General features: G+C 48.7%; 1 protein-coding gene across 12 annotated transcripts in view; it reads right to left on the reverse strand.

The window, feature by feature from the left end:
* The window catches only part of Tmem241 (transmembrane protein 241), a 127,263-nt gene that overhangs the window by 15,070 nt on the left and 97,831 nt on the right, over positions 1 to 14,362 (reverse strand). For 5 of the 12 annotated variants that reach the window (XM_013503693.1, XM_013503447.1, XM_013503471.1 and 2 more), the window contains one exon: positions 2,045 to 3,283. The exons of 1 other annotated variant lie outside the window; for it this stretch is intronic. In XM_013503693.1, the coding sequence (XP_013359147.1) occupies positions 2,918 to 3,283 (366 nt within the window). In that variant the 3' untranslated portion in view covers positions 2,045 to 2,917. Of the gene's footprint in view, positions 1 to 2,044; positions 3,284 to 3,508; positions 3,600 to 9,010; positions 9,309 to 9,329; positions 9,964 to 14,362 lie in introns of those variants that run through there. 6 more of the 12 variants (XM_005372698.2, XM_013503525.1, XR_001230962.1 and 3 more) reach the window with 5 other exon arrangements.

Raw genomic sequence — 14,362 nt, forward strand, 5'->3', positions numbered from 1 at the left:
TTGCTCCGTTTTCTTCTGCTATGTAACAGACGGTCCAAAACCATGGCGGCTTGAGACAATTTTATCGTTATCTCATGATTTTGTGCTCAGGGATTCTTCTGGTCACCGCTCAGCTGGGTGAGCACTCTGCCCCATGTGGCAGTGCCTGCAGTCTCTCCAGCTGGTCAGTGGGCCGGTCCAGACGGTGCAGGGCAGTGGTGGGATGGCTGCGAGGCTGGCTTGGGCACCTGGGCCTGGTTTCACAGCTCCCGGACACTGGTCTGGACCTGCCCTCGGAAGTCACACCGCACCATTGCCAGCGCAGCCCACTGCTACTGGCACATCAGAGAGCCAGCCGGACTTGTGCAGAGGAGGACACAGGGCCACTGCGGGGGGCATCTCTGGAGACTCCCAGCTGGGTTAGGGGAGGGAACCTGAAGCCTGGGGTGCTGGGTAGGGCTAGGAAAAGGCCAAGGACCTCAGTCCTTGGACCTCTTTCTCTAGAACAAGAACCCAAGGACCACAGTCACCCCTACCACTGGGACTTCTAGCGGATCCCATGTTCTTCAGTACGTGGTTCACAGCCACTACTCAACAGGGGTGTCTGGGCCCTGCCCTTCTGAGCATGCGCAGTACCATCCCCCCGCAAGTCCCGGCGCATCTGGGACAGCGCCCCCTTCCACACCGCAGGCCCAGCGAAGAGACGGGCGACCTCGGTGTGCTGTGGCCCGCACTCCCACTCCAACCACCAACATCCAACCGCCGGGGAACTGAGTCTGCGAGTTCAGCACAGGGCTGCTTGTCCCGGAAGCGCAGGGTGATGGTTTCTCCCGAGCGCTCCGGGCGCCCAGCCGTCGGGGCATCTGGGACACGAGCTGGGGGAGGGGGCTGGGGAGGAATGTATGGGGAGGCAGGCCACAGACCTCGCTCTTGGACAAAGGGAGGGAACGTGGTCTTGAGAAGGAGGTCCCCATGACCCCGGGGGTCCCCAGGTCCGCCCCGCATGGGTTCCCTGTGCTGTGTCAGGGCTTCTGTCTCCTCAGCAGAACTCTAGAGCGAAGCCTAGAAGGCCGCAGGGTTCGAGCCCCTGCTGGGCGACCCTGGAAAAGTTACCGAATCTCTCTGACCTGCTTGGGAAATGGGGATATGTCACTGTACCCCAGTGGAAAGAATCAAAGCCGTAGTGCAGGCAGTGCTTGGCACATAGTAAGCACCAGCAGCTGCAGCTGTAGGTAGCACTGCCAGGTTGGCACCACCCACACCCCTCCTTTGCCACTTCCTGGGCCCGGATGAACTGCTCTGAATTCACACTGACCAGCAGAGACCGCCCGCACCACAGCTGCACATTAAAACTTCCTAGTGACCACACTATAAAAGGCAAAAAGAAAAAATGAACTTTGAGAATATACATTTCATGTTTATTTATAGCTGATATCAGATATTATTTTACTGTGTGATCAATATAAAAATTATAATGTGTTCCATTTTTTACACAAAATCTTCACATCAGTGTATTTCCATGCTTACAGCACGTGTGAGCTTGGTCTGACTCTGATTCAGTTCTTGTGGGAACACTATGGCCAGCCCAGGTTAACAAGGTGCCACGTGGGCCCTTTCATACTGAGAAGTACGAGGCTGAGATGTGGCAGAAGGAGGTGTCTGGTCCTCCTGGGTTAAAGATATGAGAACTTGTCAGGTGTGGCGGTGCACACCTGTAATCCCAGCACCCTGGGAGGCTGAGGCAGGAGGGTTGCAAGTTTGAGCCCAGCCTGGGCAACTTAGCAATTTACTGAGACTCTATCTCAAAACAAAAATAAATTCAGTGAGAAAGCCCTAGGTTCAACCCTTTGTATCTCTCTGTCTCTCTCTCTCTGTGTCTCTCTCTGTTTCTCTCTCTCTCTCTCTCTCTCTCTCTCTCTCTCTCTCACACACACACACACACACACACACACACACACACACACACACACAAAGATACAAAGAAATCCCTCCCCAGGGATACCAACAACCTTTTCTGCAATTCTCCTCCCACCCCGACTCCCAGGGCTTAAAAAAAAAGGCAAACTACCAAGAAAATAAAGTTTATTTTCTCTGTACCCACAGCAGATCAGTAATACTGCACAACTGCACAGAACCGTGCCTCTCTGCACAGAAAACAAACGTTACTGTATCTGTACAAACAGCACGACCTTGGTGTTGACTTGTGCCAGTGGGACTGAGGGCATGGGGGTGACAGAAGCCTGGGGGTTACCTGGAGACTACCTGCGGGGGACCCAGTCCCAGCCTGTGAGAGCTGCCAGGACTGCAGGGAGCTGGGCGGCCCCACCCCTTGCAGACCTCTGAGTTCAGGGCTGAGTGTGTGAACTTGGACCTAAAAGATGGCGGCTATAGCTTGAGAAAAAATGGCCACAAATAGATGGAGACAGAAGGAAACAGGATGGCAAGAAAGACCTGAGATTTAAGAAACAACAGGACTCTGGAATGTGATAGAAAACGAAACAAAACCCCAAATACCCCTTGGCTAGAAACCAAAAGGGTCTAAAACTTTCCAGCACAAGTTTCTGGGGTCAGTATTCCTGCTGGGAGTGGGACTGGGCTTCGGTCCTTCTCTGGAGGCTCAGGACGCGTCATGTGCTTAGAGGGTAGCTGAAGAGACAGGCATGAGGTGCCGTTTGGGCAGATGCCACTTTCTGCGAGTGGAAAGGAACTAATCTCAGGAGTTAGCTGTGGGAGCAAAGGAATAAGGCTTTCCTGTTTGATCATCAGTCTACAGAAAGTTTGACAGCCTGGGTGAAGAACGAAAGCAAGTTGCAGGCTACTTTGTGTAAAGGTCACTCTGAACATTTTTACCTTAGGTGAGAAGCAGAGAGCAGGCGAAGACGAAGCAGGCTGGGTGGGGGCGTTTAGTACACCGAGGCCTCCAGGACGATCAGGATGATCAAGGTGCGTGGAGCTGCCCTGGTGAGATCCTGCACTTCCTCTTTCTGCAGAACTGAACACAGCACAGTCCAGAGTCCCAGAGGGAAAATGCAAGGTTGGCCATTCTTCTGTGGCGGCCCAGATGTCCCAGAAAGTTCTCCCCGAAGCCACTGGAAGCAGCTGCGTCTTTGCAGCACACAGCCTGTTCAGGGCACGGCCAGGGCTCAGTCCTCCACCTCGTGGTCTTTCTGACGGGCCAACAGGGAGCTTGAGGCCAGGGCTCAGCGGTCTCCACCCATGAGTCTCCTTCCTTGAGCACCGTTATCAGGAGCCCTTCCGCTCTGAGAAAACCAGCAAGGCCTCTCCGAGCCCACCCAGCAGGAAGCTGTGAACAACAGCAGGGGTCATCAGCTTTCCATGCCCTGCAGATGCCTGGGCCGCCCAACAGCCACATCCAAGAGGGCAGGGGGCTTCTCCCCTGCCACTGCCCCACCCTTAAACCAGCCCAGACACCGCCCTGTCACCCCGGGGCAAACCTTGAGTACAGGCCAGGTGGTGAGGGGCCTGGAGGCTGGCTTCCACACTGTCACAGAGAGGAAGGTGGTGTGGTCACTCATCCTGACCTAATGCTCTCTGGAGGGACCATGGGGTGGGGCATGGAGGGCTTCCACAGGGCCTCAGGTGCTTTTGGCTAAAGCGGGCTGAGAGATGTGAAATTATGCAGGTAGTCATACTCTTCTAAGTGGTAAGGTACGGGTGTCCCAATCTTTTTATTTCACTTAGACGGATGGAACATTTAAAGGTGAACCTACAGATGGGGAATCATGAATTTCCCACCAGCATGGAAAGAAATATGGTCAGTGCAGTGCACAGGAAGCAGCAGTGTGGGGACTGAAGAGAGCGCAGAAGGGAAGAGCTGAATATTTTAACACGCCGCAAGCGTCACACATGAAAGGTCTCTCCCTTCTCTATTTTAAACTCTTCAGGAACCAAGCTGGTATCGGAGTCCTCTGTCATTTTCTTGTAGGGTCTGGCCTATCACCATGAAGAGTTTTTTTTCAGAGGGAACAAATGCCCTGTCCACCAGTCCATTTTCTTCCCTCCCTCTCTGTCCATCCTTCTGATACCCCATCATCTCATGGCTCAGTTAGAGACGGCACCCACGCATTCAGACACAGTACCTGGATCTAACAGTCTGGGGTGCTGAACATGTGAAACACACAGGATGCTCACATTACCTTCCCAGTGAAAAGAACCACCTATGTGGGTGACTCTGACACATAGTAACTTGTATAACTCTCCACCTCTGGTAGAAAAAAAATGAACCGGCTATCTGTGAGACAAAATTAATAAACTTGAAATCAGGCAGACCTGAGTTCAAGTTCTGGCTCAGGCATTTATTTACTGTAATCTTAGGGATGTTATTTAGCCTTAGTTTCCCTACCTGGACCATGGAAGCTGATCACATCTAACAGTGTCTGTGAGGCTCAAAAATAATACACCTGAAGCAGCCCACTCTGAGTTAGGCCTATGTTTTTGTCCCTTTTCCACTGGCGGGACGAAATACCCCATACCCACAATTCAAAGGAAGAGAAGTTCATTTTGGCTCACAGTTTCAGTGGGTTCAGTACACGGTTAGCTAGCTCCAAGGCAGATGCACACAGTAGCAGGGCCTGGAGGAGAAAAGCTGCTTGTATAATGGCAGGCAGGAAGCAGAGAGGAAAGGGAAGAGCCAGGACAAGAATATATCCTTCCAGCTCACACCCCTAGGGACCAACCTCCAACCAGGCTGCATGTCCTCACAGCATATTCAGTTACTGAATCTACATGAGAGACTTTTGGGTGATATTTTAGATCTAAACCATAATGCTGCCTATAATGGGCAATCGATAAAATATGATTATTTTCCAACCAACTATGCTTCTAGAGCAACCATCCCTCATCAGTGGGCCTACTGGCAGCTGGCTACCTGATTTCTACCCAAAGATGTCCAGTGAGGGGCCTGTCCTGCCATGCAATCCAGCCTGTCACCCTGGCGAGTAGCTCTGTCATCAGATGAGTGGGTCTCATGGGCATCTTCATTGTAAAGGGCACTGGGTTGGCTTTGTGGACTGATCGAGATATGAGTCCTCCTCCCAGTGCCCCAGCGGCTGAGTCTTAGCATCTTACCTGCAAGTCAGACACTGCCTTCTGGGACAAGAGAGTGCAAACCTACTCCTTCCTTGCCCTGGAGACTGGGGACATCCTTGTGGCCTCCATGACCTCCCTCTTCGCACTGGTCCAGGAGCTGGTCACTGAGGGAGGACAGGAGGTGTCCCTACCCTGCTGACAGCAGAGCTGGGGAGGGAGCAGGTGAAGGAGATGCATGCTGAGTAGCTTAAGCACTGAGCAAGAATGTTCTTTCCTTGTTCCTATGGAAATCACATTATGACTTTGAATATATGGATTAAGTCTATTTAACTCACAACAGTGTGACTGGAATTAGTGTCTATGTTAGGAACCAAATGTACTTCTGAGGACTTTCCTAACCTATTGTCATCACTGATAGGACTGATTCCGGGAGAAACTGTGGTCCAAGTTGCAAAAGGTCACATTTTGAAACACAGTCCATGCATGAGGTTGGGGCCTGCCTGTCCCTTGTCTTGTTCAGTGTACAAAGCTGGGGCTCTGTCGCCTTTCTCCTCTGGAGAGGAGAGGAGAGGGGAGGGGAAGTCATTCTTTGGCCACACAGGCTCTCCTCTGAAGGCCTGGCTTTTCCTTCGAAGCAGATCTGCTGCTCTCCAGTACCAGGTAAAGAACGCAGGTGCCATCTCTAGGACCCAAGGTACAGGGTCACTGCCACCCAAGGCAAAGGCTGCATGGGGCTTTGTGTTGGAGGCTTTCACTTCTGCAAATGTGATAGGACTCAGCATTTATACACTTCCCACTAATCCTTAATCACCAGGGAGCGGGCCCTGCGGAGGGTGGCTGGCCCTCAGTCACTTGTCCTCCCACAGACTCAGAACAACGCTGAATAAAATGACCTTGCTTTCCATCCCTTTGGTGCAGTTATTTCAGGAAACACCCAAGGAGCTTAGTGAATGCTCAAATGAAAACAAGCCTTGGTGCACTGACTGTGAAGACCGCCCAGGGGGTGAGCTTTGATGCTGTTTTCTAAATAGCAGGAGAAGCCGACATAGGGTCCAAGACTCTTAACAGCATTACAACTATTTAAGTCAGATCTTGACTGAACTGTTTGAAAATCTGGTAATCCCTGTCATTCCTGAAATGAACACACTCCACGTAGCTAAGGCATAAACATCAGATTGCAGAGCATATGTCCCCAGAGATACTCAACACAAGCTTCTCTTCCCCAAGGTCATTTCAGGGCCCCCCAGCCCTTCTCTCTTCTATGGGGGGCCAAAGTCATGTCTTGTGTCTCAATTTTATGTTTATTATAGCAATCATTCAATTAATTCCTAGGAATCCAACAGACAGGATGGAGACTCTGCCCTTTTGCTGGCTGTAGGAATCCCCCTAATGCAGCACCCAGTAACTACTGAATCAATGAATGAGCCATTAAACTTGGACCCTGTCTCCCATCTATATTCCAAATGACACCAAAATGCATCTGCCTGATCTCCAATTCCCACAGAGCCTTGCTGAGTAGCAACTCTGCATCTGTTGAACTGTAATAAAATTAGAGGTCATAAGCAATAGTTATCAAGAAGGCCCTAGTTAGATGGCATTTTAAAGAGATTTCAAATTTGTATTCAGATGGAAAACTGATACATTTCAGACACTGTGATCCTAAAGGTATTTTGGAGTGGGAAAGTTTTCTTTGCCACTAAATTCATTCTTGCTATGTACAGGCTTGGGCAGTTTCCATGAAGTTCCCTAAAATCAAAGGGCTCCAACATCTTCACTGAAAGACGATGTAGAGTATTTTCTAAAGACCAGGCTCAACTTCAAGGATTCTCACCGCTGGGAAGCTCTCTGTGATCAACGACAGGTTCAGTGAATGGCAGGCCAAGGGGAAGTCTATCACAGAGTCCCGAGAATGCAGAAGTTGTGCTTGGGTTGTTCTTTCCCTGGCTTCTTCCTAGACCATTCCAAAGAGAAAGGTGGTTCTCTGACTCTACAAGGGGACTCAGAGAGGAGGCCCAACAACAAATTCTACTGGCCAGGGACACTGCTCATGGGCCGGAGTCTCTTTTCAGTGTCAAACCTCCTTTGCCAAGATTTCAAAATACAGGAAATGAATATCAGTATACACCATCAGCCTCTGTTAATTAAAAAATTCATAATTAAATAGAAATCTGGATATTGAAATGACTAAGTTTGAGATGGATTGTTTTTATAATTAAAAACAAGATAATTGGCTGGACAAGAGCAGTTGCTTTTAATTGAAGACTTTGACAACTGATTAACCCTGGGTGCCTGGTTGGTGGCCAGCTCGGGGACAGTATCAGGAGGCTGGTTACTCAGGTGGCTCTCTGTGCCAGGTGCCACGCAAAGGTGCACAAACCCTTGCTCGCAGCCTGGTGCGAAGGACGAGCCTGCATACAGAGCTGTCACTCAGTGCACCAACGCTCTCAGAGCCAAGGCCAGAGTAGGTGGCAGGGACACTAATGACCGGACCCCTGAGCTCATCCAAATCTGCAACCAAGAGATAAGCAAATTCCAAAGCATCTTGCTCGTTTCAAATGGCGTTTTCTTCACTGGTGTCCATGAACCGTAAGATCGGTGATTTCTGACAGGATGATTTTGGCCCCCTCCCAAGGGGTGCTTCACAATGTTGAGACATTGTCCACTATGCCCGAGGGGATGCCACACTAACGTGCAGCAGCTTGGGTTCACTTTGCCCCTGGGCATCCTACAAGGCACAGGACAGCACCCCCACAATGAAGAATTATGTAGCCTCAGATGCTGATGGTCAGAGGGTGAGAGACTCTACTTAAGATGCCCGCTTCATGCAGTGAAGCCGCTGTCCACCAGGAAGGGAGACAATGACGTGTGCATGCGACCCTCCCTGGAATCAGGGCCTCACTTTACCTCTGTAGCCTCAGAGTCCAGCACAGCATGGCATGAATAAGTGAACCAACAAAGGGGTGAGGATGCAGCTGGCCAGGTCTCCAGTGGGAGTGGCTGGGATGCTGGTGCCGTGCTGACTTGGCAAACACCTGTCCACCATGTGCAAGCGCAGGCCCAACATTAATGCCCAGCTGTTGCACATTTCCCAAAGACTCTGGGAATCTGGACTGGTGTGTGGAAATCACCCAATTTCTAAACGGCGATGACTAATTCAAAATTTGGAAAGTGAAACACGAGCAACAGTAACCGTACAAGTAAATGCAGTAGGTCTGAAAAAGCCAGGCTCATAGCGGCTGCCCTTTGGGACTTCGGTCTGAGACAAAGACCAGTCCGCACTCCTCTAGGACCTAAGAGAGAGTCACCCAGCCACACTTGAACACACCCAGAGTACAGACAAAGTGACCAGCTCGGGCGGGAGAACAGAACTACAGTCTGACACTCCCCTGCCGCGGGTTCACTTTGCGGTTGGAAAATTCTTTGAGGCTGAAAACACACCATCCTCAACCTCAAGAGTTCTAAAAACTCAGGAAATTCCAAAGTCAAGGTTCCTTCTGCAATAATCTCACATGCTGCCTCCCTGATTCGGGGACACGGAGCCTCGCTCTGCATTTTCTTTGGGGCACAGCCTCGAGTACACAGAATGTGACACTGCCTCTTACAGACTGCGGCCCTCAAACATTCCAACCTTGCATTTCTTGTCTCCAGAGAGCTGGCTCACTCTTGTTTCTCAGACTTGGTTTAACACCTGGGTTTCTTTGGTTCATTTTGAAACTCTGCAAAATATGGTCAAGGAAGTCTTACAAAATCTACAGTTAATGTTTAAATTTTTTTTTAAAAAGTTACTACAGGAAAAGACACATTGCCATGAGTCCCCCTCAGAATACCTCTGCTCACTTTGAACACACTCATGCCATCATTCTGGCCAGTTTTTTTTTTTTTTTTAAATTTTAAAGAGGAAGAAAAACTAATAAAAACAGTGACACACAATTTCAAAACAAGATAATAAATTAACAATGGTTATTGTATTGCGTCTCGTTACCTTCAAAGTAGTTGCTCAGGCAAGTTTCGATGCAGTTCTGGAAGTCCTCTCTCATGAGTGTCCTTGTAAGGTGTGATCAGAAAATACAGTGAAGGCTGCTTCCTAGTGCCGTCCCACAGAAGACGGGCCTGGAAAATCACGACACCGTGTCCTCGTCCGCTGTACTCCCTGCAGCTGGCACCAGGCAACTTCTGGCTCTCCCCCGAAGTCCAAATGCCCAAGAAGGGTGGACGTTTTGAGTGGACTCAGGCAGTCATGACAGGACAACTGAGCTCACGAAAGAGGACTCCCAGAATTGCTGAGAAAGTGGAAAGAACCATGGGATATGTGTGTCTGAAATGATGGGGGGATTTTGAGGGGGGTTCATGGCAATGTGTCTTTCACTGTAATAATTTTTTAAAAATTTAAACATTCACAGTTTTTGCATCATACCTCAATGTGTAAGAAAGAAAAATTCTGTCCAGAATTTAGACTAACATGGTAAAGGTGAAGGGGACAGAAATGTGGGGAAGCATCTCAAGAACACAGGAGGAGGTAAACGCTTCTGCTCAGGTTTTGGGACATTTGTCTGTCCGCTGTTTGTGTAAGGACAGGAGGGAGAATGGGGTCAGCTCCCTGGTCCCCAGCCCCAGCTTGATCCTGACACCCATGGATGGCTCCTCCCGCCACTCTGGGTGAGAGCGGCCAAGTCCCCTCCTCACCCTTGGCCTAGCTTTGCCTCCTCACTCTGTGTGAGGTCCCGTGTGGAACTAGTGTCAGGGCCTCCTTCCGGCTCTCCTGTCTTACTTCCAACACCTACTGTCCTGTGCACCCCGCGAATTGTCCTTCGCACCTCCCTCTCCCTGCATACCTCTCCAAGGGTACATGATGTCCTGTGCTTCTTAATGACTTCCACGTACAATGCCTACAGCAGCCACTCAATCAGCATGTGTAACCCACTGATGGAATCACAGCTATAGTGGAAAAGGCTGAGATCAGATGCTTTCCCTAAAAGTGATCCTCTGGACACCTTCATCACCAGCTCAGCTCTGAACAAGCCTTCAAACCCTCTTGTCCTGGGGAACGTGCCTGCTGTCTGCTGTGGAATCACTGGATGCTCCTTATAGATGATCACCACTGTGATTTGGATAAGTGTCCTCCAAAGGCCCATGTGTCGAACACTTGGTTACCAGTCTGTGGTGCTATTGGGAGGCCACAGAGGATCACTGTGAGTTTAAGGCCAGCTTGGGCTACATAATGAGTTCAAGGCCAGCCTGAACTATATAGCTAGACCCTGTCTAGAAAAAAGAAAGCAAGAGGGAGAGGAGAGAGAGATGGAGGGGGTGGGGGACAGGGAAAGGGAGAGGGAGAGTGAGAGGAAAAGGGAGAGGGAGAGGGAGAGGAAAAGGGAGAGGGAGAGAAGGAACGCCTAGCAGGAGGAAGCTGGGTCACTGGCACCCTGGCAGGACTGTGGGATCCCGTCCCCACCTCCTGGTCACCATGAGGTAATAAGCATGTTCTACTACGTGCTTCGGCCACGAGGTGCTGCCTGACCACAGGCCCAGAGGCAACGAGCCCAAATCAAAATAAACCTGTCCTTCTTCCACGGTGATCATCTCCAGTCACATTTGTTACAGCGATGAAAGCAGACTGATGCAATCACTCTGGTGGGAAGAGGACCCGTGGCCAATTTCCCTTACACCTCCTGGAGAGCAACCTTACGCCCTGTTGGCACTGCTCATCCTTGGTGTTTCTCAAATCCATGCTGGAAGGTCACAGGGCTTCGGATACACAGAGGCCTGGATCTGAATCCTGATTCAATCACCTGACAGCTGTGAAAGGCTGGAAAATGCCCCTGAACCACAGCTTCTTCATCTTTAACATGTGGATAACTTGGAGGGTTGTCATGAGGTTGTCTTATTAACATAAGACGGTGTAGGATTGTTTTCTAATTTTTCTTTTCCTTCCACTTTTCTTCTTAGGGCAGGAAATGTCCCAGTAGAACTCCTGAGAGTGTTTAGAATCCTTTCTCTGACAGCCACACAGGCTGCCCTCAGGCAGGCAGGCAGGCAGGCAGGGCAATGAGCATTTGTAGACACCAAGGAGACAGTGACTTTTGGCTATGATCAGTTCCTGGCATATATCAGACATATCTGTTTATTGAGTGAGACGTTTCCGGCCCAAGGCCACACAAGATGCAAGTTCACCTCCCAGACTTCCCCATCAAGTATCCCACAAGGCCTCAAGTCTCTCACTCTTATCCAAAGGAATCTCTTCCTGGTGTTTTAAAATAGCACTGTGTTGTTTCCATGGCTCTGACCACACTCAGGGGCGTTATCTACAAGAAGTCTTGGGAGACAGAGGCTGCTATGGCTATGAGCCTGGCACCACTGATGATCCCCACCAGACACCACTGAGGTCCTGGTTGAATAGGTGACAATTCACAGGTCCAATTTGAAAAAAAAAAATAAAAGACAGGGAGGGATGAGCTATTACTCTGATCCCAGGCATCAGAAAAAAGTAGTTTTCTTCTAGAACTATGCTGTACTTAAGCAAAGCTGGGCAATCACATGCGTTTTTCTTTGCATGTGCTGGTAGAGAAATGTAAAAAGCAATTCTAAAACATGTGCACACTTCAACATTACAGTGCTTTTGTGGGGGGCAAAAATCAGCCAATGAAGACATCAGAACTGCAATGGAAATAGGCATCCTCTAAAGTGGTCCTCATAATGTTTTTCCTTTCTTTTTTCAAACAAAGGACAAGAAATCAGAAAACAGCAATAATAACAAATTATTCTAACTAACGTGATGCTCTGGTGACTTGGTCTGGGCAGGCAGCCCGTGGTCACAGGGAAGGATTGGTCAGCAGCCTGCTGGCCAGGTGAAGACCTACCAAGGATCAAACTGTTCATGTGTGACAATTTTATTATAGGCAGCTAAGTTAGACAAAAATTAATACATAGTCAGAGAGGGACAGCAGAAAAAAATAAAGATATCAGAATTGTCACTATGGGTGCATCTGAAGAAGACCAGGCCTCGAGGTAAAGATGTAATAACGAGATCTGAATGCCTCCCCTAAGGGATAAGCAATAACTTGGAATTATGCTGTAATTGGCATTACCTGATCCATTAAAATCCAGATAGACACTGGTCACACAGGTGAATGACCAGAGCATCTAGACCCATCCCTTCCCCAAAATGCCTTTTGTTCCTTCCATGTACCCTTGCTATATGATCTGCTTCTCTACTGGATCAATATTAACTAAGCGGCTATACTTGTAATCTTATTGGTTGATTACAGTTTGACCAACATTTCGTGATTTTGTACCCACCCGTTATGGTTGATATTCTGTGTCAACTTGGGGAGTCTAGAGGTCTGGCTAAGTGACTCAGCAGGGAGCCAGGGTGCTTACTTTGTATTCGTCCTAAGCCTGTGCAAGAGCAAGGCCCGCAGAGGGTGTGGGTGTAGAGGGCCACCCCCACACCCCCAAGGCGGGTAAGCTGCCTAAAAAAAAGAAACTGAGAAAGGACTGGCTGCTGGTGTGGAGGAGCTCCGGTCTTCACCTTTGGCTTGGTCACCTCCTGGCTTCTGGTGCAGACTGTTCAGCTTCCGCCTGGGACTCTTCAGCCTTCTGGTGTAGGCTCTCCAGCCTTCGTCATAGATTCTTCAGCATTCCGTCACAGACCCATCAGCCTCCTGATACGGACTTGCACGGACACTGCAGTGAGCTCCAGGCCCAGGGCTGGGCTCTTCAATCTCCAGCGTGCAGACACCCTCTGCACGCTTCCTCATCCAACTCTGTGGCTGACCACTGTAAGCCAACCTTGTGATTTCTCGTACATTTATATATCTTGTGTTACATCTGTTTCTCTAGTAAACCCTAACTGCTACCCCACCTCATGGTTTTGCTCTACAAAACATTCTCAGAGAAGTGGCCTGGTGGCACTTCCCGGTCCTCTTCACTCTCAGGAGTTATTCCTGTTCCCCAAAACCCTTTCCTACTCTTAACCTTCACTGTCCGTAGGAATTCGTTCTTTGATTTCCAGGGACATGAACGCAACATATCTGACATCCCGCAGTCTGGGAGTTATATTTTCCTCTATGTCAATTCCATCTCACTTGGCGGCATCTCACTGTTGGACAGCAGACACCTAACCGTGACTGGGCCCTCAAATCTGTTCCCTCCTTCCAGAGCTCCCCTCCCCTGAAACACACATCCTGACCAAGCACTGCACCGCGCTCACCATTAAAAACCCAGCTACTTCCAGCAAGAGGCAACTGAAGGAAGGAAGAGAAACGTGTATGTTTTACTTACTGTATCTGTCTCTTCAATTTTCATTTGTTAATCAATACACGTTTGCAGTATATAATGATGACATTCCTTGTGTGGAGTGGGCACATGTATATAACAGATCTATTTTTTTGGTTTTTCTCTGGTACCGGGAACCGAACTCACGACCTTGCGCTTGCCAGGCAGGCGCTTTTGCCACTGAGCTAAATCCCCAGCCCTATATAACAGATCTTAATTCTTTTTTCACCCCTCCCTCTTCCCTGCCCCTTCCATCTCTTGGCCCCCTTCTCTTTGGCAAAAAAAAAAATCTATCTCCTTATTTCCTATTATTTATTTTATTTTGTTCTTTATTTATACTTTGAGTTTCTCATATAAGAGAAGCCATGCAATATCGAAGTTTGTATGTCTTTCTTTCACTTAACATTATGATCTCAAGGTGCATCCATTTTTCCCACAAAGGACTCCAGTCTATCCTTTAGTACTCCATGTAATAAATGCCACATTTTCTTTATCCACTCATCTGTTGATGGACAGATAGGCTGCTGCCAAGATTTACCTATTATGCATTGCACTGCTACAAACATGGCTATACGCACATCACTGTGGTATATCTTCTTTAACTCTTCTGGGAAGATGCCCAGAAGATAAGAGCCGGGTCAAATAGAATTTTTACTTTTAGTTTTTTTGAGGAATCACCATACTGATTTGAACAGTGGTTGCACCATTTTATACTCCTACCAGCAATGTAGAAGAGTTCTTTTTTCCCCACAGCCCCACCAGTATTTATTATTTGATTTCTTGATGACAGCCACTCTTTCTGGAGTAAGACTGAATCTTGGTGTTATTTTAATTTGCATTTCTCTAATGGCCAGCAATGTTGAACATTTCTTCATGTATCTACTGGCCATTTGTATTTCTTCTTTTGAGAAGTGTCTATTCATTTCAGTTGCCGATTTTTTGATTGGGTCTTTTATTTTGAAAGCTCTAATATTTTTTAGTTGTTTATATAGCCTAGACATTAGTCCTCTGCCTGAGGAATACCTGGCAAAATACCTGATGTATTTCTGTATTGTGTCGAATG

Source organism: Chinchilla lanigera, unplaced genomic scaffold (genome assembly GCF_000276665.1).
Source record: "Chinchilla lanigera isolate Chin_1 unplaced genomic scaffold, ChiLan1.0 scaffold00001, whole genome shotgun sequence".
In the NCBI taxonomy this organism is placed as follows: Eukaryota; Metazoa; Chordata; class Mammalia; order Rodentia; family Chinchillidae; genus Chinchilla; species Chinchilla lanigera.